At 33.1% G+C, this 22,911-nt stretch overlaps 1 protein-coding gene across 1 annotated transcript in view; it reads right to left on the bottom strand.

Annotated features, from left to right (window-relative positions):
- Nucleotides 1–1,347: 1,347 nt before the first annotated feature.
- The window catches only part of LOC143052305 (orexin receptor type 2-like), a 65,021-nt gene continuing 43,457 nt past the window's right edge, over nt 1,348–22,911 (bottom strand). Inside the window, exons 4-5 of the mRNA XM_076225323.1 lie at nt 14,574–14,692; nt 1,348–3,129 (exon numbers count right to left, since the gene is read on the bottom strand). Of these exons, the coding sequence (XP_076081438.1) occupies nt 2,894–3,129; nt 14,574–14,692 (355 nt within the window). The 3' untranslated portion in view covers nt 1,348–2,893. The remainder of the gene's footprint in view (nt 3,130–14,573; nt 14,693–22,911) is intronic.

Consider the following 22,911-nt stretch of genomic DNA (forward strand, 5'->3'; position numbering starts at 1 on the left):
TTAACAAGACCATTGTTCCATTAAATGAGTATTGAGGTTTCATGCATGCGAACCATGCCGTATATGCAATAACCAACACTAGGTATGTTCCCCTTTTCAAATTTCAGTAGAAGTCTTTCAATATGAGTATGTTTCTCAGACGATTATCGGTGGCTCAACGATTAAAAATTATCGTCCGGAGGATAGCAGGGTTGTCCATTAATGATGTTGGATGTCAGATGGATTATCACTGTACTGTAGTCAGCCGGCATGTGAAAAAACCCACAACTCCGTGAAAGACTTCTCAAGATCAGGTAGACCACCTTCATCACCTAGTTAGGCGAATGTTATGTGCGACTAACCCTATTCTCAAAAGGCAATGGTTACTTAATATTCGTCTATCGACTAGAGTAGTGAGAAACCGGTTGGAATTTAAGCGTGCATTTCAAAAAGGGGATTAAAACAAGTCAGACCTATATATTTTTTTATTATGAGTGTTTATATATGATTATTATTTGTCTTTTCTATGTAAACCTTATATAAAAAGACTACTGGTGTACAGAAGCAACATATTTAACGAAACATTTTGAAACGGAATCACTTTTAATCAGATAATTAGTTTGACCCTCAATAATTCAAATGAAACAAGAAATGGTAATATTTGCTTGCATCTACTGAGCTTCCTCAAGCCTTACAATTTTCCTGATGTAATTGCATGTTGTATTGTTGAGGATTTCAAATAAAGTCGCTGTGCCCGAAAATATCGGTGCAAGCAGTGCACATGCTCGGGCTGACTTTAACAATTCACTTGCATTTTAACAAAGATCTGCCTTTTTTGTTCAAAATATGTCATATAGATCAATATTAACAATTTTCAAATTGTACAGTTTATTATTGTTTAAATAATCAAAGTTTGGAAGGTGAAATTCTTTTTTTTTTTACTTGTAAGTCAGTTTTAATGTAAGATTTAAGTTCAGTTTCTTTACATCTGTTAGCAATTGTTTTGAAATAGTAATACTCTATTTTGATTATTTTAACCCCCCCCCCCCCCCAAAAAAAAAAAAAAAACAACATATAATTCTGTTCTAACATAACTAAGAAATCACCTTCTCAAATGCTGTATTTGTATTAGTCCTTATTTTAGCGTTCAAATGAATATATAAATAAAACTGTTATGTACGAAATCTAACGTAATTTCTTCATTTAGTGATTGTTTCTGCACTAAACAAATGATAAACTGTTCTTACAAAACAAAACTATTCTAAAATTTATAGAAAAGTGTACTTCGTGTCAGTAAGAAGTTTATATACATTTTCCAAATAGGTTGAGACAGCGACAGATAAAAATTAGTTTGATAAACTTATGTCCTTCAATCTAGAAACTTGCATTACTCTGTATCCAGTCACTTGTGGTAAATCCAGCATATCACCCTGTCTGATATGTGCTTCGCTTTGTGAATATTATATTGTCGTGTATATGTCTTCTGAAAAACTACAATCGTTGAACCTTGTTACCAATAGTTGCTGTATGCCTACGATGAATGCTACATACAATGTATGCTCCTTTTTAACTTTGGATTCGAGCGTCACTGATGAGTCTTTTGTAGACGAGACGCGCGTCTGGCGTATATACTAAATTTAGTCCTGGTATCTATGATGAGTTTATTTATATGACTCCTTGAGGGGTAGGTCGAGATCTGAATGTTAACTGGGGAAGTGTGATAAAACTGTCATTAACTCGCAAAAATTACTTGTAGAGTATGACATTACGTTCCTAAGACTTGTTTATTTATTTAATGATATCTTGCATACCTTAAAATTGCTTAGATTTAAATATTCTAGTTTTCAAGATAATAGACAAACGCTCGGAAATAGGTCAAAGTCCAAAACCAGCTTCTAGTTTATTGATATCGGGACATACAACTGATTTGGCGGGAGAAAACCTCTCATATTCCAAAATGTCATACATGTACACCAATCGAAACATTAAAAATAGGACATGTGACAAAATTGCCAATCTCAATTGTTTGTAAAGGTTGCTTCTAAAATGTTGCATGTAACTTTATCAATTATTATATAATTGCTTTGGAATCCAAAATGTGTACGTTTTTTTTTTTTTTTTATATTTCTGTGATTACTTTTTGTGTTATCCATAAAGAAATGTGTTTATTTCACAGCCATTTACCAAAATATTCAAGTTTACATGCGACATTTTAGAACCACAAATGTCGAATCCTGTTTGTGAGATTTTTATTGTTGATGAATTAGTAAATTTACTGCATAAATCAAGCCCAGCGATGGTATACACATTTATGGACCCACATTTATACCAGTCCTACTGTTTTAAACCTAAATCCATGAAACAGGATAATTATGCATATATATTGGAAGTAGAACTTTGAGGGAAATGAAACGGAGCTTGTTGGGCGTTTCAATACAAATAAAATAAAATTCATTTTAGATTATTATAGTAAGAATATGTCATTTCTTCAAAATCGTCTATTTTAAATGTCATCTGGTTTCTTTTCATCTACAGCTTTCCTTCAGTTTGATAAGCATCCTTTACTTGTTTTTCACTTAATATCACAATATCAAGTAAATATATCGAGTTTTTTTTCCCCATTATACTTCTCTCCAAAACTGATTTTGAGCATTCGAAAGATAATACTGCCACATACCATTACAGAGTTACCGTAGTTCATTATCACTCTACAGATGTAACTTTCATTCATTTCTTAACAATATCGTGCCACATTTAATTTGACTTCTTGATCTTCTTGTTTGGTCAAATGTAAGCGTTGTAATTTATGTAGTTAATTTAGTAACTTGTGTCAATTCTCTCACAATTTAAGTATTAACATATGTGCTTAATATATTGAAAAATCAATAGACTAGTTCAGATATTAAAGCATAAATTAATCATATTTATCCTGTTGCATCACTGCCTTCTTTAAAATCCCAGAAGCAACAAACCAACCATGTTTATTTGTATATGTGTTCATTGTAAATCTCTCTGATCTAGGTATAGATCCTCTTGGAATGGAGCCTCGATTTCGTGTAGACGATGTAGTGTATTGTGGAGGTCTAAACACCAGTCTTCGTCCCTTCCTGCAACAACTAAGTGCTACTCTAAATTCCTTTCTAAACTTGGCTGAAATAGTATATTAAAAATTGCATCATACAAATAAATGCACTAAAAGATATACAAACAAAATTATCTTTAAGTGATTTAGTACTGTAGAGCACTATGTTATTTATCGTTAATAACAGATGGTTAGGACAAAATTATTTGATTGTAGACTTTCCAAACACTCCTATTGTAGTTTATAAGACGCTATTTCTATGACAACCGATTTCATACAATTGATTCATTTAACTAAATTGTGCAATAGCCAGTTTAGCAGTGTGTACGCTTGTATAGCAAATTGGAGCTGTCGTATTATTTTTCCAGTTTATTGTCTTATATTACCATCTAGACTGTATTTAACTAATGTCCTTAAGTTGATAACGGACAAAATATTGTCGTCGACGATTTTGTTATGGAAACTCTTTTTACAAGTTTTTTACAGAATGACTTCAAATTTTATATAACAAATTCATAAAAAATGTAGCAATAAATACCAGGATTAAAATTGTATATGCCAGACACGCGTTTGGGCTATCAAAAGGTTTCTTCAAGTACAGCTTAGATCATATATTCCGGAGGTAGAAAATCCTTACTTATTTGAAAAATTAAACATTTCGAAAACAGGTGATTTCTAATTGTGACCTTATCAATGTACTGACTATTGGACTGACGACACTAGAAAAATATACTATTTACTTCAGGTTTTGGTCTTGGTTTAAAAATGGAATTTATGCTGCTGAAAGATACAGGACAGGTTGAGACTCTTTTGATTGTTTATGTGCCAAAATCAAAATAACGTCTTATGAATTTTGTGCTTTTAAAACGTGATTATTTGAAGAGCTATGTGAGCAAAGGGGGACCTAACAAGAATAGAACCCAACTTAGAGGTATCGACCAACTGCTAGAAAATTAAAATAACAATAAAATAAATTAAAAATTAAAATAACTATATATTGTGGCTTCCGAATACAGTAACTCCTTAATTCACTTTGACTGCAATGATAGTCATCACAGGTCATGGTATCAGTAGCTACAAATAATTTTGATGCATATAAAGTGGTAGATACTAGTAATAGGAAAGGGTTTGTGTTCAAGTCATTTTGTCAATAGTTTACATCTTCAAAATAAAAACAGGTTTATATGCATTTCAAATTACATGGTTGTCTAAAATGTTTGTTTCAAGATATAACCTTTCAACTGTGGTCCTTTATAATTCTTGGACATAAAGAATGGGTTATCCGGGGTTACAGGAAGCAAGCATATTTCTCAAGGGGTTTCTGTATTTAAATGTTTTTCGAGTAAGCATTTTAACACTTAGCAGTTGAAGATTGAAATTTAATCAGAAAGTTGTTTTCTAGATAAACTTCTCTGAAACAGAATAGTTTTCATTTTTTCCAGTGTTTATTAGTGGGGTTTCCTGTTTATAAGGGGTCTTTAGATAGTATTTATAACAATTGTGTTTCTTAAATTACTGTTACTTATTTTTCTGTATTTTCCCGTAATATTTTTAAGTATGTCTGAAACCATCCACCAATATGCGTTTCGGGAATTTTTGTTTGCCCGTGCTAACCTTCTACTTGTCTGTATTGTATATACATGTGTAATTCACGTTTCATTGTTACCAAAAAAGACATTCCCGCGGTGCAACGCGTTTATATTAATAATGACACAACCCTTTCCCTAATGTTTGCTTGTTTAAGCAATTACGAGCTTACATTTGTCGGTATATAAAGCAACAAATAGACAATTATCTTTAATTTGGAGTTTAGTATGTCGTTCATTATCACTGAACTAGTATAAATATTTGTTTAGGGGCCAGCTGAGGGACGCCTCTGGGTGCGGGAATTTGCATTGAAGACCTATTGGTGACCTTCTGCTGTTGTCTGTTCTGTGGTCGGGTTGTTGTCTCTTTGACACATTTCCGATTTCCATTCTCAATTTTAATCTTTGTCCCCTTGGAGTAGTTTTAAAAATGTACTTTAAAACTAATATATTGTGTGTAAAATGTCCAGACTATGAATGAATAAGTTTATCTTACGATTTAATCAACAATATAGCGACTTAGTCTGACTGCTCTGGCTTGTTACTTACCACGCTTGAATAATGATGTACTTATATCAATACGTATTGCATTGCTAGTGTAATTTAAATTCCAATAAACGAATTTATTTCCTCTACTTCAAAAAGACCAAAAGTGATAATTACTTTAGATAAACACAATCTAAAAGTGAAATAAAACTAACAATATTAGAAAAAAAATTAAATATAGATGTATTCAAATGAAGGCTAAACAAAAGTGTACCAAAAACAGTGTTCAGTTTTTCGAACTTAAATTCCAATAAACTGTTTAATTTGTTTTATTGCTAGAAATGTTTATCTTTGTAGTAGAGCATACCAGTTTCCCGTCTATTGCAGATCGTCTCGCTGTATAACATTTTATTAAATGTGGTTCTCAGTTTACCTAATCCATTTTGTATTGCCTATTTTCAACGTAATGGTTTGTACTTGTTGATACATTATCATGATTATGTCCTAATTTGACTACAAGAAATTACAAGGAATTTAATCAAATACTTCTTAAGGCTTCATTATTGACACGTTCTATAAATTGGACTGTATAATGCTTCTGCTGATGGTAACAATTACCGATCATCTACAATGTGACAAAAAAGAATTTAGGAACTTAATTGTGTTAGTACAAAAATTACTTCTAGCTATTTGTTAGATAAATAGGCCACTGTTTGAATTTTTTGTCCTACAAGCGTTGTATCGCTATTAATGTTAAACATGTACAGACATTGTATTTTCCAGATAATTGCAAATGTAAAAGTTTAAAAAAGATAATCACAGAGAAAGCATATCGCTCATTTGACTTTAGCATAAATGAAAAAAAGAAATCTTGTAAAAAATATATGGTATTTTGACCGGTTTCGTGAACGAGCTTCTTAAAAATACTTAAAAAAGGTATTCCATTAAAATTCCTTTTGGGCACTTTTTTCAGGAAAAATGGAACAATCATTTGAGCCAAGAAAATAAAGTTGTATATTATCTTTATCTTATTTGGGAAAAGAATGAAATTTGGATTCCCCATAAATATTGAAAGATAGTATCGTTGATGTTATTTATGCAACAAAAGTGATGGAATTAGTTCAAACAGTAAATTAACTTATTTTCATTTGCGTTTAGTGTTTTTGTGATTCTACGTTTTGCATACTTTGAGCCTTAAAATTGTAACAGAATGACATTTATTTTACCTCATTTAGAGTAAACTTCATAGAGCCTTAGGGTTTGCATGTTTAAATTATAGCTTGCGGTCTGCTTAAACAGTGACATTTTTGTCAGATCGGTCATGGAATCATAATACAATCACACGTAAATATCGATTGTAATGTCGACTTAAATGGCGGGTATACAGCTGAATAAGTTAATTTCAAGAAACTTAAGTTGAATTACATTTTCAGTACAATGTAGGTCAATTACTCATATGAGATTTGTATTTTGTCATTAATAGTTTTGTATTACTGTTATCAGCAAGTATAACTGCATTCGGTGTTGAAACTCATTTTAATGACATTGCTAAAAGAGGGATGAAAGATACCAGAGGGACATTCAAACTCATAGATCGAATATAATCTGACAACACCATGGCGAAAAAGACAAACAATTATAATACACAAGACACAACATAGAAAACTAAAGACTAAGCAATACGAACCCCACCAAAACCTGAGGGTGATCTCAGATGACCGACAAAAAATTATAGTACACAAGACACAACATAGAAAACCAAAACCCGGAAGGATAATCAGATCCTGCTCCCTATGTAGCACCAGTCGTATTGCTCATTTTATTACAAACCCGGTAAGTAGTCCTATTCGGTATGTCACATTCTTGGAAAGGGAACGGGTGTAGTTACGACATATTGAAAATATCCGATACCATCTGTGAAACGGATATTCCGTAACGGTCAAGCAACTCGTGATGGCGTCCGTAAAATTTGTGTAAATGCTGATTTCACAACTGTATACCATATTCTAGCCAAATACTGCAGACGATGAAAAAGAGGGAAGAAAGATACCAAAGGGACAGTCAAACTCATAAATTTAAAATAAACTGACAACGCTATGGCTAAAAATGAAAAAGACAAACAGACAATCAATTGTACACATGACACAACATAGAAAACTAAAGAATAAACAACACGAACCCCACAAAAAACTAGGGGTGATCTCAGGTGCTCCGGAAGGGTAAGCAGATCCTGCTCCACATGTGGCACCCGTCGTGTTGCTTATGTGAGAACAAATAATGGGGGCAAATTTTAACGACAGTCTCATGCAGACAGACGACTTGTAGACGAATGATTTCTTAACCAATTTAGTTATTATTTCTACTAATGGTATAACATTTTTCATGTCTTACTCGAATCAAGTTACCATGTTTTGATTTAAAGTTACATCTTCTAACTAGATATAACGTTGCGCAAGATATCATAACCAACAATATTATATACTAAGGCAGTTTACCTTCGTTTACAAGTAAAGGGAAAAGAAATATTGAGTAAGAACAGGCAACATCACATTAGAAGAAACCACAAAGCTACATACATTAAGGTATCCAGAAAAGCGATTCTGATTACGTACTAGTAAACTATTTGCTAAACAACACAAACCAAAAACTAAAGATAAACTTAGGTTCGCAAGAAAGATAGCAATTCATGTTCCACCAGCGAAAACCATAGTGAAAAATCACATTAGAATAAAGAATTCTTGAATGTCTCTTTTGTAATGCTAAGAAATCGCTTGATTTATCAACAATATGTGAAGGTTCGAAATAAAACCTTTTAAAACAAAATATATTGGGAACGGTAAAGGAAAAAGAACTGTCAAAATCTAACCTTTCGCAAATTCGTCGAAGGAACTCGTTTAAGTCACAATACAAAATTGAAAACAACTATAATTTCTTGATAAATCACAAGAATTTTGCAGTGTTTATTAATGATGAAATGCATCTAGTCACCTTTACAAAAGGAGTGATGCAAACCTTTTACGTGCCATGTAAACAATGAGCTATTAAATTAGCAATCAATTTGTTCTCTAATGGATTTTCAAAGGATTGAAATTAAAAAATAACAGCTTGTATTACAAGTTTTATGTCTTATCTCAGTTTTTAATTATCTTGTTTTCAATACTTATAGAATGATACATTTATTGACTGCTAATTGGAATATATTTTACATTAGCTGAAATAATGATAAGGATTAATATTAGCTTTACAGTTCATTTGCAGAGATCTATGTTATTTGTTTGTTCCTCAAAACACTATCTGAATAGCAAACTAAACAAAAACAAACAATAAATTAGTATGAAGTGTTATTTTGTATGAATCCTCCAAGACGAACAAGGTTTTTGTTGTGCGGCTTATCTTATACAAATTAAAGTTCGGTTCAGAGATATTAGAATCATTTAAAATTGTACATTGTATTGTGATTAAAGAATAGTTTGTAGAAAAACATCTTAATCAGATTGTCTAGATAACATAAACAAACATATGTCTTGAAAAGAATCGATCCAAAGGAAATTGTTAAAATCGTCTGATGATTTGCTATTAAAGAATATAAGTAATCCCCCCCCCCCCCCCAAAAAAAAGATCAAAACTATCAACCTTTTTAAATTTTGCTTGAATTGCATTTTGATATAAAAAGTAAAATAACAAAAATAACCAAAGATACCGAACTCCGAAGAAATTCAAAATGGAATTCCGTAGTCGAATGGCAAAATTTATAGTTTGAACACATTAAACGAATGGATACAACTGTATTATTCATGGCTTGGTACAAACATTATCTTAAAATAATGACCTTTTTATTCGGTTTGCGATGGTCTCAACATCACCCACAAATACAGTCAACGACTTTAATATTGATTCACTTATAGGGTCTTTGCATGGGAACTGAACACATTTAAAAAAAAAAACAGTTGTTGGCATGACAAGGGTTATATTCTGCTCATATATATAATGATAGTATGATACTAAAACCCTAATGCCCGCGTCACACTGTCCCGATTTTTATATACGATAGACACCCGAATGCGAAAATTGTAAGTTCGTACGAAGTTGGTCCCGATCTCGTTAAAATACCAAAAAGTGACCGAAGCAAGTACGATTAATAACGAAGTCTATACGATGGTGCCGAAATTATATACGATAGCAAAAGATGGACATACAAAAGGTTAACCGAAGACGGGTATTTAAGCTTCATATCTCAGACGAAGCCTACACGATGGATCACGAAGGCTACACGATGGATTACGAAGGCTACACGATGGATTACGATGATGGCGCGATGGCCATACGATGCCTAAAAGACGTCGTGTACAGCTTAGGATGCATTTAAATTATATGCCGAAGGCATCCCGCGTTTTAAATTGTTTGATCAATATTGAATATATATTATATTGTACATTTATGTAAGTTGCGTGTAGATAAAATTGTTATGGACACTCTAGAACCAAAATGCTCAAAACTTGGTATGGTGTTACTCGTTAAGAATATCTTAAGCGCTATTGACTTTAAAGTTCAAAGGTCAAGGTCACAGTGGAAGTTGTAATACAAGACAATATCACCCTTGTGGACACTCTAAAACCAATATGCTTCAAAAGATTTTAACCACATTTGGTATATTGTTCCTCCGTGTAATGATCTGACATTTTTTACGTTCAAGGCCAAAGGCCAAGGTCATGCAGATGGACTTGTTTTTTCTCCTTGAAATAGCATAATACACAGGAAATTGGTTGCTCATTTTTTTACCTGCTGGTTCTAAAGACAATATTAAAGGTATTTCCAGTTACTGAATGTTTTGTTTGATTTCTAAAAAAATAGTTTATGTATCAAATATGCATATTCAATTTACCATTTTCTGCATGTGTCATATACAAATATAGTGTCCATATTTGTCACCAATATGTTACATACGAGGGGATGCCACGATCGGCATTGCCTTGTTTGAACTGTAAAATGTGTGCACTAGTCTAAATAATCACCCATAATTATGCCCATGTTTACTGATCTATCTTAAAGGTAAGGTAATGGGTTCGTTGATCCCTTTTATTCAAAAAAAGCTCTTTCCAGGAGAATATCATAATAATATAGACAAAAGGAAGGATGTGGGGAAAGCAACAAATGCGGCAAAATATGACATATAGAAATCAAAACGGTTATGGAGTACACATTCGTGTGGCAACAGCTCAGACGATACATAAAAAATCAGAATAATGAAGAAAAAGTTGGGTTCCCTATATACGTGTACCTGCAGTGTTGGTGTACGAGGCGCGTTTATGATTTTCATTATGTTACTTGATATGAAAAATTGATAAAAAATAATATTTTACTTGTAAAAGTAAGTCATGAGCCTGAAATAGCTGCTCTTCTTGTTCCATTTGAATTAATAGAAACAACGCTGTCGCCTTTCTTGTTCTCATAGAATCATATGATATGAGCTTCATGTTTTGTGAACGTCTTTCTTAACTGTCGTATTCAATGACCAGTGCATATCGCGCATGGCACTTTAAATGTATTTTAGCGCGAAAATTAACTTACATTTAGCTGGATTTATTGCCGTCGTAGTTCCATCTTGTCGCCTTCGTACTTTTATTCGATGGCAACACGACGGGATTACGAGGTCTTCACGAAGTCGTGTTGCCATCGTAAGACCTTCGGGTAGACATCGTAATGTCAAAACTGCCCGATGGAAACGATGGAAACACGAATGCAATACGATGTTCAAAGATGCATTCCCGGTGACATTACGATGGTGAGGATGGTGATACGAACTCAATACGAATCCTCAACATCGGACGCACCTTCGGGGATTTTTTAACATGTTAAAAAAATTAGAACCCTTCCCGAAGTTGTCCCCGAAGGCTACAAAAAGTGGCCGATGGTTCTACGATGGTACAGATGGCACTACGAATAGCCCGATCTGAATACGATCAGTCCCGATTTTGAAAATTTCCATAATCGTGTTGCCATCGGCGTAAAAATCGGGACAGTGTGACGTGGGCATAACGGGAGGGATTGTGCCTGATATTCATATGATGGAGACATAATCTTTTAATCAGTTTAATTGAAGGTTGATGCTGGCATGTCAGTTAACTGCTAGTAGTCTGTTCGTATTTATGTATTATTTTCATTTTGTTTATTTTCTTTTGTTACATCTTCTGACATCGGACTCCAATTTCTCTTGAACTGAATTTAATGTGCGTATTGTCATGCGTTGACTTTTCTACATTGGCTAGAACTATAGGGAAGGGTTGAGATATCATAAACATGCAATTTTGTGCCTGTCCCAAGTCAGGAGCCTCTGGCCTTTGTTAGTCTTGTATAATTTTTAATTTTAGTTTCTTGTGTATAATTCAGAGTTTAGTATGACGTCCATTATCACTGAACAAGTATACATATTTTTCAGGGGTCAGCTGAAGGACGTCTCCGGGAGTTTCTCGCTGCATTGAAGACCAATTGGTGGCCTTCGGCTGTTGTCTGCTCTAAAGTCGGGTTGTTGTCGCTTTGACACATTCCCCATTTCCTTTCTCAATTTCAAAACGGCATTTGTAACAAATTCATTGATCACTGTTGTGTGAAGAACATTCAGGTACATTTGCCCTTTCCTTTTTAGCTCACCTGGCCGAAAGGCCAAGTGAGCTTTTCTCATCACTTGGCGTCCGTCGTCGTCCGTCGTCGTCGTCGTCGTCCTGCGTTAACTTTTACAAAAATCTTCTCCTCTGAAACTACTGGGCCAAATTTAACCAAACTTGGCCACAATCATCATTGGGGTATCTAGTTTAAAAAATGTGTCCGGTGACCCGGCCAACCAACCAAGATGGCCGCCATGGCTAAAAATAGAACATAGGGGTAAAATGCAGTTTTTGGCTTATAACTCAAAAACCAAAGCATTTAGGGAAATCTGACAGGGGTAATATTGTTCATCAGGTCAATATCTATCTGCCCTGAAATTTTCAGATGAATCGGACATTTCGTTGTTGGGTTGCTGCCCCTGAAATGGTAATTTTAAGGAAATTTTGCTGTTTTTGGTTATTATCTTGAATATTATTATCGATAGAGATAAACTGTAAACAGCAATAATGTTCAGCAAAGTAAGATCTACAAATAAGTCAGCATGACCAAAATGGTCAGTTGACCACTTTAGGAGTTATTGCCCTTTATAGTCAATTTTTAACCATTTTTCGTAAATCTTAGTAATCTTTTAGAAAAATCTTCTCCTCTGAAACTACTGGGCCAAATTTAACCAAACTTGGCCATAATCATCATTGGGGTATCTAGTTAAAAAAATGTGTCCGATGCTCCGCCCAACTAACCAAGATGGCCGCCATGGCTAAAAATATAACATAGGGGTAAAATGCAGTTTTTGGCTTATAACTCAAAAACCAAAGCATTTAGAGCAAATCTGACAGGAGGTGAAATTGTTCATCAGGTCAAGATCTATCTGCCCTGATATTTTCAGATGAATCGGACATTCCGTTGTTGGGTTGCTGCCCCTGAAATGGTAATTTTAAGGAAATTTTGCTGTTTTTGGTTATTATCTTGAATATTATTATAGATAGAGATAAACTGTAAACAGCAATAATGTTCAGCAAAGTAAGATCTACAAATAAGTCAACATGACCAAAATGGTCAGTTGACCACTTTAGGAGTTATTGCCCTTTATAGTCAATTTTTAACCATTTTTCGTAACTCTTAGTAATCTTTTAGAAAAATCTTCTCCTCTGAAACTACTGGGCCAAATTTAACCAAACTTAGCCATAATCATCATTGGGGTATCTAGTTAAAAAAAATGAAAAATGTGTCCGGTAACTCGGCCAACAAACCAAGATGGCCGCCATGGCTAAAAATAGAACATGGGGGTAAAATGCAGTTTTTGGCTTATAACTCAAAAACCAAAGCATTAAGAGCAAATCTGACAGGAGGTAAAATTGTTGATCAGGTCACGATCTATTTGCCCTGATATTTTCAGATGAATCGGATAATCGGTTGTTAGGTTGCTGCCCCTGAATTGGTAATTTTGAGGAAATTTTGCTGTTTTTTTGTTATTATCTTGAATATTATTATAGATAGAGATAAACTGTAAACAGCAATAATGTACAACAAAGTAAGAACTAAAAATAAGTCAGTATGACCAAAATAGTCAATTGACCCCCTAAGGAGTTATTGCCCTTCATAGTCAATTTTTAACAATTGTCTTAAAATTTGAAGATTTTCAATAACATTTTCCACAGAAAGTACTGTTATAGATAGAGATAAATGTAAGCAGCAAGAATGTTTAGTAAAGTAAGATCTACAAACACATCACCATCACCAAAACACAATTTTGTCATGAATTCATCTGTGTCCATTGTTTAATATTCACATAGACCAAGGTGAGCGACACAGGCTCTTTAGAGCCTCTAGTTTTTTTTTTTGTTGTAAATGGGAAAGTAATTAGCACGAAGCTATCGGAATTAAAAATATTAAAATATGATCCCGTTTCAGCATTGAAGTATTTATTTACCTGATTCAGACTTTAGGACCATTAAATCGGCTGTATATTCTCGTATTCATTGATAAATTTTGTATTAATAATTTAATATAAACGGAATCAACCATTATTTCCGCTTTATTTATCGACTTTTAACATTAATCTTATATCACATTTCAACATTGATTCAATACCAGATTTCAACATTGATGCAACATTTTCAATTAAATATGAAATGCACTTTGATTCATTGATCAAGATAAACATTGCTTCAGTATTTTTTGCCAGCTGGTTAAACAGAAAATACTATTTTTGATGTCTCATTTGTCATGATTACCACTTTCCAGTCAGGCACAGGATGTGATATTCTGAACATCCACAGAGGTGTACAAAATGTAACAATGCTTTTAGATGCCAGATCTGAAATACTCGATTGTTTGTCATTAACATTAAAAACTTTTTTGCTTTTCCAAAAACCAGTATGATTTTTTTTAATTATATAATTCCAGTTTAAAAAAAATAGACTATACGGATTCCTCTAGGGAACTTGTTAATCTTGATTAAAATTTAACTGTTTCTTTAACATTTTGGGAGGCTTCAGTCTAAAATAAAAATTAAATATAGATAGTGCTATAGTCGGATGTCAACCTGGATAGGATTTCAGAATGCTCAGAACAATTTAAGTAAAGGATAAGAAGTTTCTCAGTTCATCTTTGTTCGTTTTATTGTGTTAAATATAAAGCATGTATTAACATCAGACCAGACACTTTTATATTGACTGTATAGTGTAATGAACGCTTAGAAAGTTAGTTCATACATATTAGCCGTGAAAAACTGCATACAATGGATTCTAATGAAATTATAATGCTTAAAACGTGCTTGGTTTCGAATTCTGTTAATGATCATATATCTATATTAAATATATAATTCCATAACTCACCACTCATAAAATTGTAGATAATCGGATTGACAGCACTGCTGAGATAAACCAATGCATGAGACAGCATTATCATAATATGAACATTTTCATCTGATATCTTATTCACTAGTTCAAAAGACCTGAAAGGGAAAAATCGCAAAAATAGTTAATTGATCCTATTGGTAAGCTTTCTCCTAAATTATATCAAAATTACAAACCAAATAAAGAATATTTGCGGCAACAGAGTGAGCAGCTTTTGTCATACAAAATCTGGATTAACTATTGCTGTCAACACGTTGGCATAATGCTTGTCTTACGAAGGTAAATGCGATATAAACTTTAGCAAAACCTTCCAAAAGATACCTTGTTAACCTACCTGGCTAGATAAAAGTCAGACAAATATAAGCAAGGGCGTGATATAGATTACTAGGACGTCATGGCTTCTTTCTTTTAAGGGTCTCTTTAAACTTTCTGCACGTTTTTTAAATAAATCTTCAAAAACAAACATTTTCAGAATACAGTGATATATGTCAACAAAGAACATTATGAGTGTACATGATTACAGGTCTCTTATAAATGCATAATGTCTGCCAGACAAACACTGAACTGAATTTAACTTCCAGGAAGATTTAATGCATTTGGAATACAAACGATTCGTAGGTACTAAATTAATTTCCTAAACATGAAACCACAATACCTTATAAGAATTATGTTAAAATAGCATTGTAATAAGTCAATCATTACTAATGAAAGACATTGTCAAAAGATGTTTGTCAAAATGTAGAGAGCGCACTCAAATTATCAAGTATAATAGTTCACTTATGTAGAAAACAATAATTTTCAAATCGGATAGAAACCGTAAATCCGGAAATAACTGACTTGTGGTTCCAATAATAAATAGACAAAATTCACGCAAGATGAAAAATAATATCATAATAGGCAATTTAAATGATAAATGATTTTAATACCACTGTCTTATCGTAATCACGTAGGCGATTAAACATAAATTCCAATATATGTTTTTACCAATGAAAATGTACAACAAAAGTGCTTTGAAAATGTAAAAAGACATTTGCCTGATAATAAATAAATGGATGATTTTTTGTTGTGTGCATCAACTGGTACATTCTTAAAGTTATAAGTATGAAATGCTAAGCTATTAGTCTTCTTTTCCTGGGGATGCAGTCGGTTCAGTGTATACTGCTATAATTGGTTGTCATAAAATGTTATAAGGTTAATTCCGGGTTGTCGGTTTTTTCGTTTACATGTGTCTTATTTTTTAACAAGGGACACCTTACAATACAGGTGTCGCACAATGCTGGAAGTGGTACAGTAACGTCAGGTTGTTTCGGTTACAGCCCTGATTTGTTCTTATTACCAAAAAGACTTAACAGTAAAAGTAATAATTCACAATGAAAAATAAAAGAATAATATAACACATTATTAAAATAATTAATAACGTCAGTAACTAGTATCTATATTTCAAGACCATAGTGTATTATTTATGAAGTTGATACGGAATATTATCTTTATTTTAGAAAAAGGATGATATGTCCTTAGACATCAAATTTCTGCTTAAACACTGATGACGTTGAACAAAGTCCGAGTAGCAGTCGCAAGCACTTGAATACCGAATGACATCGGAGTTGTATATCCCATATGCAGGTGAAGTAGCTATATTGTTACTTAGGAGAGGGAAATTGATATTTTTAAAATAAAATCGTCTCGTTTGTCACGGATTCTGGTTTTGAAATGACCGCTTATGTCAAATTCGAGGAATAAAGCAGAGGCAGAGGACGCCGTGTCTGTTGATTCTTTAATTAAAGTTCTGTAAGTCCATATGTTTCACTAATAAAACGTAATACCTAAATGTTTATTTCTTTTATAAAGCAAACAATAATTTTATTATTGATTTTCATAACCAAACAAAACTGATATTCAACGCTTATGGCAAAATATCAATAATAATCTACAAAACAACATGTGATGTAAACTGGAGAATTTGAATATATCTCCTTATATAAACAAAATGAACAATTAAATATGACTAGGAGCAGAATTCACAGAAAAGTTTTTAGATAAACTTTCTAAATATGTCATCATACTTCAAAAGAACTTAAAAGAACTCAACAAACTCAATCTTATAAGCCTTGAAATGGGGTTCTACTGTCATGCTTCTCTATTTTAATCTTTTATATATGAGTTAATCTTCAGAAATCCTTTTTCAGTTATCAAGTGATCTGATTCAGGAGGAAAGAACAGTAAACAATATCCGTTATCTGTTAGTAATAACAGTTACTTTCCCATAGATATTATCCGTTAATCTAACAAGATTAAAACTGTTATGTTTTAACATACAAATGTCTGAAAACAATACACTTCACCTAGAAACACAATTATCTACCAGACGTTAATAGTTTGTAAGGTATATGGCGAAAAAACGGTCAAGAAAAATATTAATGATGGAATAAATTAGTCTCCAACATCTCGGAATCACTACCAAATAGAGGTTTGTTTGTGGCAGAATCTCTTTCTTCACACAGCCGTTCAGATATATTGCTGCTACACTATACAATAGTTATCAAAGGTATCAAGATTATAATTTAGTACGTAAGACGCGCGTTTCGTCTACATAAGACTCATCCGTGACGCTCATATCAAAACAGTTGAAAAGCCAAACAACTACAAAGTTGAAGAGCATTGAGGACAATACAAACAATACACTGTTTGAATTCTTCATTGGCACATAATGTTTAAAATCTTATGAACTATATCTTTTTTATTTGTTCAGATATTTATTTAGTGATTACCATGATCATTAGGATATTCTAATTCAATAATGGTTTCATAAAAAAGAGTTTAGATTATATCTTTACATTTTCAATAGTCAAAATGTCAATAAAACCACAATTGACAATACAAGAGTTTTGTCTTGTTTTAATTCCAAAATATGCAATATAGATAATGTATATTTAAACAGAAATATTTTAGATTACTGTATTATCATCAGGATACTGAAACTGGAAACACCGTTTCATATCAATGATGTACATATTTGTTTTATTTTTAACCGATTTGACTTTGATGCCTCCTCGTTTCATTTAGAAGTAAGAGCAAAGAAATGCCAATTAACTGCCAGAAAATGATAGACTGTCTTCTTGTGATTTGGTTTTACGTTTAAAATCCCAGCGTGAGAGTTAGTTTAAAGCATAGTAATTTATAATTTGTTAGTTTGATACCGTTTGAGACCCTCATGATTAGCCAAGGTCGCACTATAGTTATAGCAGACTTTACGCTCAAACACGCGACACTGGTGTGATGATCACTTTAAATTTGATGGTGCCTTTCAAGGATACAACGCCTGGTTATTGAGGGGATTGCCATGATTGTTGCATAGGTTATTTTTTAAGGTCTTTCCTCTCCGCGAGGAAAGACCTTATTGTTTTTCTCATGTTTTTTTTTCATCCAGCATTTGTTTGACATGGCCTCCCCTCGTTTCTATTGGAGTTATCAAGACCAAATATGGACCATCGGTAGACCTCATCATGAAGTATTACCAGATGAGGCTGCTAAGGATTTCATCATTCCCTATGAGAATTATGTCCCCTTGAAGCAATTTCTTTCTTTTACATTTTTCTCAAAAAGTATTTAAGATAGAATCGATTTGAAAACGGCAACATGTACAAAACCAGATGGCAATGTTAATAAACACATATAATCATTTTGTTGTTAACCCTTATAAGGAATTATTCCCCTTGAAAAAATATACACAATTTTTGAAAAATTTTATCTCGAGAACCGGAAGTCGTAAAGACTTGGGACCTACACCAATAATCTTAAGTTCATGTGACCTTTAATTTGCACCCAAGGTCAAAGGTCACCAAGTGCAAAAACAACGCTGCAATTTCAAGCTTGCATATTAAAAAAACGATAAGAGTTTGCTGCATACTTACAGCATATAAAATGTTCCTCTCGATGAGCTCTACATTTTATACACTGAGCTCAAAAGAGTCCGACTGTCTTTTCAAAAGTTACGACGGGATGATTCTTAAAAGTATAGTATTGTGTGTATATCTTTTTAAAGGTAACAGATATCAACCTACTATAAACTGCAAAGATGATCAGTAATTCAAGACCTTCAATTTGAGGTCAATGTCAGGTCATGATGAAAGTTCAGCTTGACCTTCACATTATACTATGACCTTGACCTTGTGATATTTGAAAGGTCAAGTGGTCCTGAGTTGAATGGTGATAGTCCCATGTCTCTACGACTTCCGGTTCTCAAGTTTGGTATTGCATCATATATTTGATGATTAATTGTTACCTTGGTGAACTTTGAAATTGTCCCAATTCTTTTTCTATAATGTTGTCCTTTAACTGTAGATCATTTACCATTTAACAGATTTGAGATATCTATTGTCGTTTTAGAGATAATGCAGTTTGAAATTTTGCGAGCGGCGGCATGTATTTCTGAATCAACAACAGCTTACCACTTAAAATGTTTAAGAAATTGAAGAGGTTAACATAGTTATATATTGAACCAAATACCAAAAAAAAAATTCATGGAAAAAAACACCAAAAAATCAATTTGAAATTTTCATATTTTGCATTGACTTTGTAAGTTTCATAACTTCTATTTATATCGTTGATATTGCATCATTTTTGGCACTTTGTCAAATGGAGTCATCTGATATATCAGATTGAAGGTCTCAATAAACTTTACTTAAAAATGAAAATTTTAAACCTCCTTTTCATCCCAGGTGGAAGGGTGGGGTCATTTAGTGCCAAAATTCAAATTTCTCAGATGGTAAGGTTGTCGCATATCAAATGAAATAACATAAAGCGTACATTTCAAATTTCAAATTGACGTCCCCCAAAAATTGGTTGAATGGGGTCATTGAGTGCAAAAAATAAATTTTCTTTTACGATAGGGTTGTTGTATATCAAATGAAAGGTCATGATGTGTACATTTGAAATATCAAATTCCCGACCTCCAAACATTAGTTAGATGGGGTTATTAAGTGCAAAAAATCAAACTTTCTAGAACATGGCGTTGTCGCATATTAAATGAAAGCTCATCTACCCTGTGTTACATATATCATACTTCCGATCTTAAAAATGTAGGCGGATGAGGTTATTAAGTGTAAAAAGCGAAAAGTTTCAGAAGGTACGCTTGTTGTATATCAAACGAAAGGTCGTACAAAGTACATTACGAAAACATCACTTTTACAGGAAAGACCTTTCAATTGTTTTACAAACAATTGAGATACTAGTCTATTTTTGTTTTTTGTTATTTTAATTTATGTTGCAATTATGCTGATTTCACTATTTGTTGTATTTTTTGCATTTTTAAATACATCCTATCAATAAGTATTATCTTCCTTATAATAACTTTACAAAACGTGTTGTTGTATTGAAATTACATTTACATAGTGTTTAAAATATATTTGTTGACAGTCTCGTTATAGGAATTTAATGACTAATTCTAATATACATAAAATTCAATTGATTATGGAGCTAACGTAGTACTAAAGAGTATGACTAATTAGTCCGTTATTTTCGTTTTTAAATGAAAGGTGGCGAGGGAAATGAACATATGGAAATAAAGCCTTGGGACCTACTTTTTTCAAGTTAAACCAAAACTAATTCACGTGTAATTGTTTTTTTTTTTTATGATGTTCATTTTCCCATTTTATTAGGTTTAAATTGTACATATTAAGATGCACACAATAATGTATACATATGTGCATATCAAACTTTATCAACATCAGAAATGGGGTTCTACTGTCATGCTTCTCTATTTTAATCTTTTATATATGAGTTAATCTTCAGAAATCCTTTTCAGTTATCAAGTGAACTAATTTAGGAGGAAAGAACCGTAGTAACACTTTACAAAAAGGGACGAAAGATACCAGAGGGACAATCAAACTTATAAATCGAAAATAAACTGACAACACAAAGGCTGAAAATGACAAAGACAAACAGACAAACAATAATACACATGACACAACATAGAAAACGTAAGAATAAGCAACACCCCCCCCCCAAAAAAAAAAACAACACAAAACAAACTAGGGGTTGTCTTAGGTGCCCCGGAAGGGTAAGCATCCTGCTCCACATTTGGCATCCGCCGTGTTGCTCATGTAATAACAAATCCGGTAAATAATCGTACTAGGTAGGTCACATTCATGAAAGGGAAGGGGATTGTAGTTACGACGTAAGGAACATATCCGAAATCATTTGTGAAATAGTTATTAAATAACGGTCAACAAACTCGTGATGGCGTCCGTAACATTTACGAAAAGATGATTTAAACTTCACCATTTGGAACTCTTGGTTTAATAGCTTCCTTGTGAGCAGCAACCCTTCATCAAGAAAATCACGATAGGAAATGCAATCAAGGGAAGGGTATCAATTGGGAGATATATACCTCGCATTAAGGTGCTGATGGAATGTTGCTACTTAAAATGGAAAGTTCTCAAGTGGAAAGCTGAAATAATCACTTTTGTCGTAAAGTTTTGTTTTCAACCGACACTCATTGTCAATTTCTAGATAAAAGTTAAGATATGAGGCCGACTTAACTGAATCTGTTGTATCCTTTATCCTTATCCTTGCATTTCCTATCAAGATTTTCTTGATAGAGGGTTGCTGCTCACAAGGAAGCTATTAAACCAAGAGTTCCAAATGGTGAAGTTGAAATCATCCCTTCGTAAATTTTACGGACGCCATCACGAGTTGGTTGACCGTTATGGAATAACCGTTTCACATATGATATCGGATATGTTCCTTATGTCGTAACTACAATCCCCTCCCCCCTTTTTTTAATGTGACCTACCAAATTAGACTATTTACCGGATTTGTTATCACATAAGCAACACGACGGGTGCCGCATGTGGAGCAGGATCTGCTTACCCTTCCGGAGCACCTGAGATCACCCCTAGTTTTTTGGTGGGGTTCGTGTTGTTTATTCTTTAGTTTTCTATGTTGTGTCGTGTGCGCTGTTGTTTGTTTGTCTTTTTCATTTTAGCCATGGCGTTGTCAGTTTGTTTTAGATTTATGAGTTTGACTGTCCCTTTGGTATCTTTCGTCCCTCTTTTATCTCTTGTTCGATTGGATAGAGGCGTTCAACATAGTCACCAAATTGTGAATTAGTTAGTGAAAGAACATCATCTATATAGCGGAACGTAGAGTTAAAGGATATTGCTTACTTCTTATCTTTCTTCCTAAGAATTTCCTGTATGAAGTCAGCCTCATAATAATAAAGAAACAAATCGGCAAGAAGAGTGGCATAATTGGTTCCCATTGAAATGCCGGCAGTCTATTGAAAAACACGTCCTCCGAACGTAACAAGTATGTTGTCAATCAAGAAATCAAGCATCGTGATACTGTCAGTTTCAGAGAATTTTTTGTTTGTTTCAGAGTGATCCTTTACAGAGTAGGATTTATCCCTCTCTAAGACAAGATACTTGTATTTGTATCTACGTTCTTTTTTATGAAACAAAACAATACCAACTCTTTCTTTTAGTGTGGAATGTGGAACACTTGTGTAAAGTGTTGAAAAGTCAATTGTTTTAAAACTATTGCAAGATGTTATAAAGTTCTCTCTGTTCGAAAGTTATCAGGTTGTTTTTTTAATTTTCACTTGTAATCAAACCAGCTGAAGGACGCCTCTGGGTGCGGGAGTCTCTCGCTAATTGACGACTCATTTGTGGCCTTCGGCTGTTGTCTGCTCTATGGTCGGGTTGTTGTCGCTTTGACACATTCCCCATTTCCTTTCTCAATTTTAATGTTCTTGTGGAAAAAGAAGGTCTTTATGAGAAGATAAAGACTGACAAACGTTTAGTACGAACAAAACGTGAGTTTCATTTTCATAATAATGATATATTTTGCTTTCCTTAAACTCGTTTTGTATACTAGTATTCATTTCAGTTCTGTGCGTATATTATCTCTTTTAGAAGAACATTATATGAAACGCATGTATAAACACATTCAATTTATATTAATGTACATTGCATATATTGCATATATAGTATTTTGAAAGTCCGTAGTTCGTAAGATCAAGAATATATTGTTATTTGATATCAAATTGATTTATTTAAAATTAGCAATTAAATAAGCCTTGATGTAAAACAAAACATGAATTCACAATGTAGATTTCTTTCAAAACGAAAAGTATTAAAATAATTCTCAATCGAAAAAAACTTATAAAAGGATTTATTTCTTTAGAAATAGACATTTTGGGAATATAGAAAATTCTATACTATTGTTTTTATATGTTAGAGTTGATTGTCGTAACACGGATCAATTGCCAGATTTAATAACAGTAGCGTAACAATGAATTCAGACCACATTTTAACAC

This window comes from Mytilus galloprovincialis, chromosome 1, assembly GCF_965363235.1.
Source record: "Mytilus galloprovincialis chromosome 1, xbMytGall1.hap1.1, whole genome shotgun sequence".
Taxonomy (NCBI): domain Eukaryota; kingdom Metazoa; phylum Mollusca; class Bivalvia; order Mytilida; family Mytilidae; genus Mytilus; species Mytilus galloprovincialis.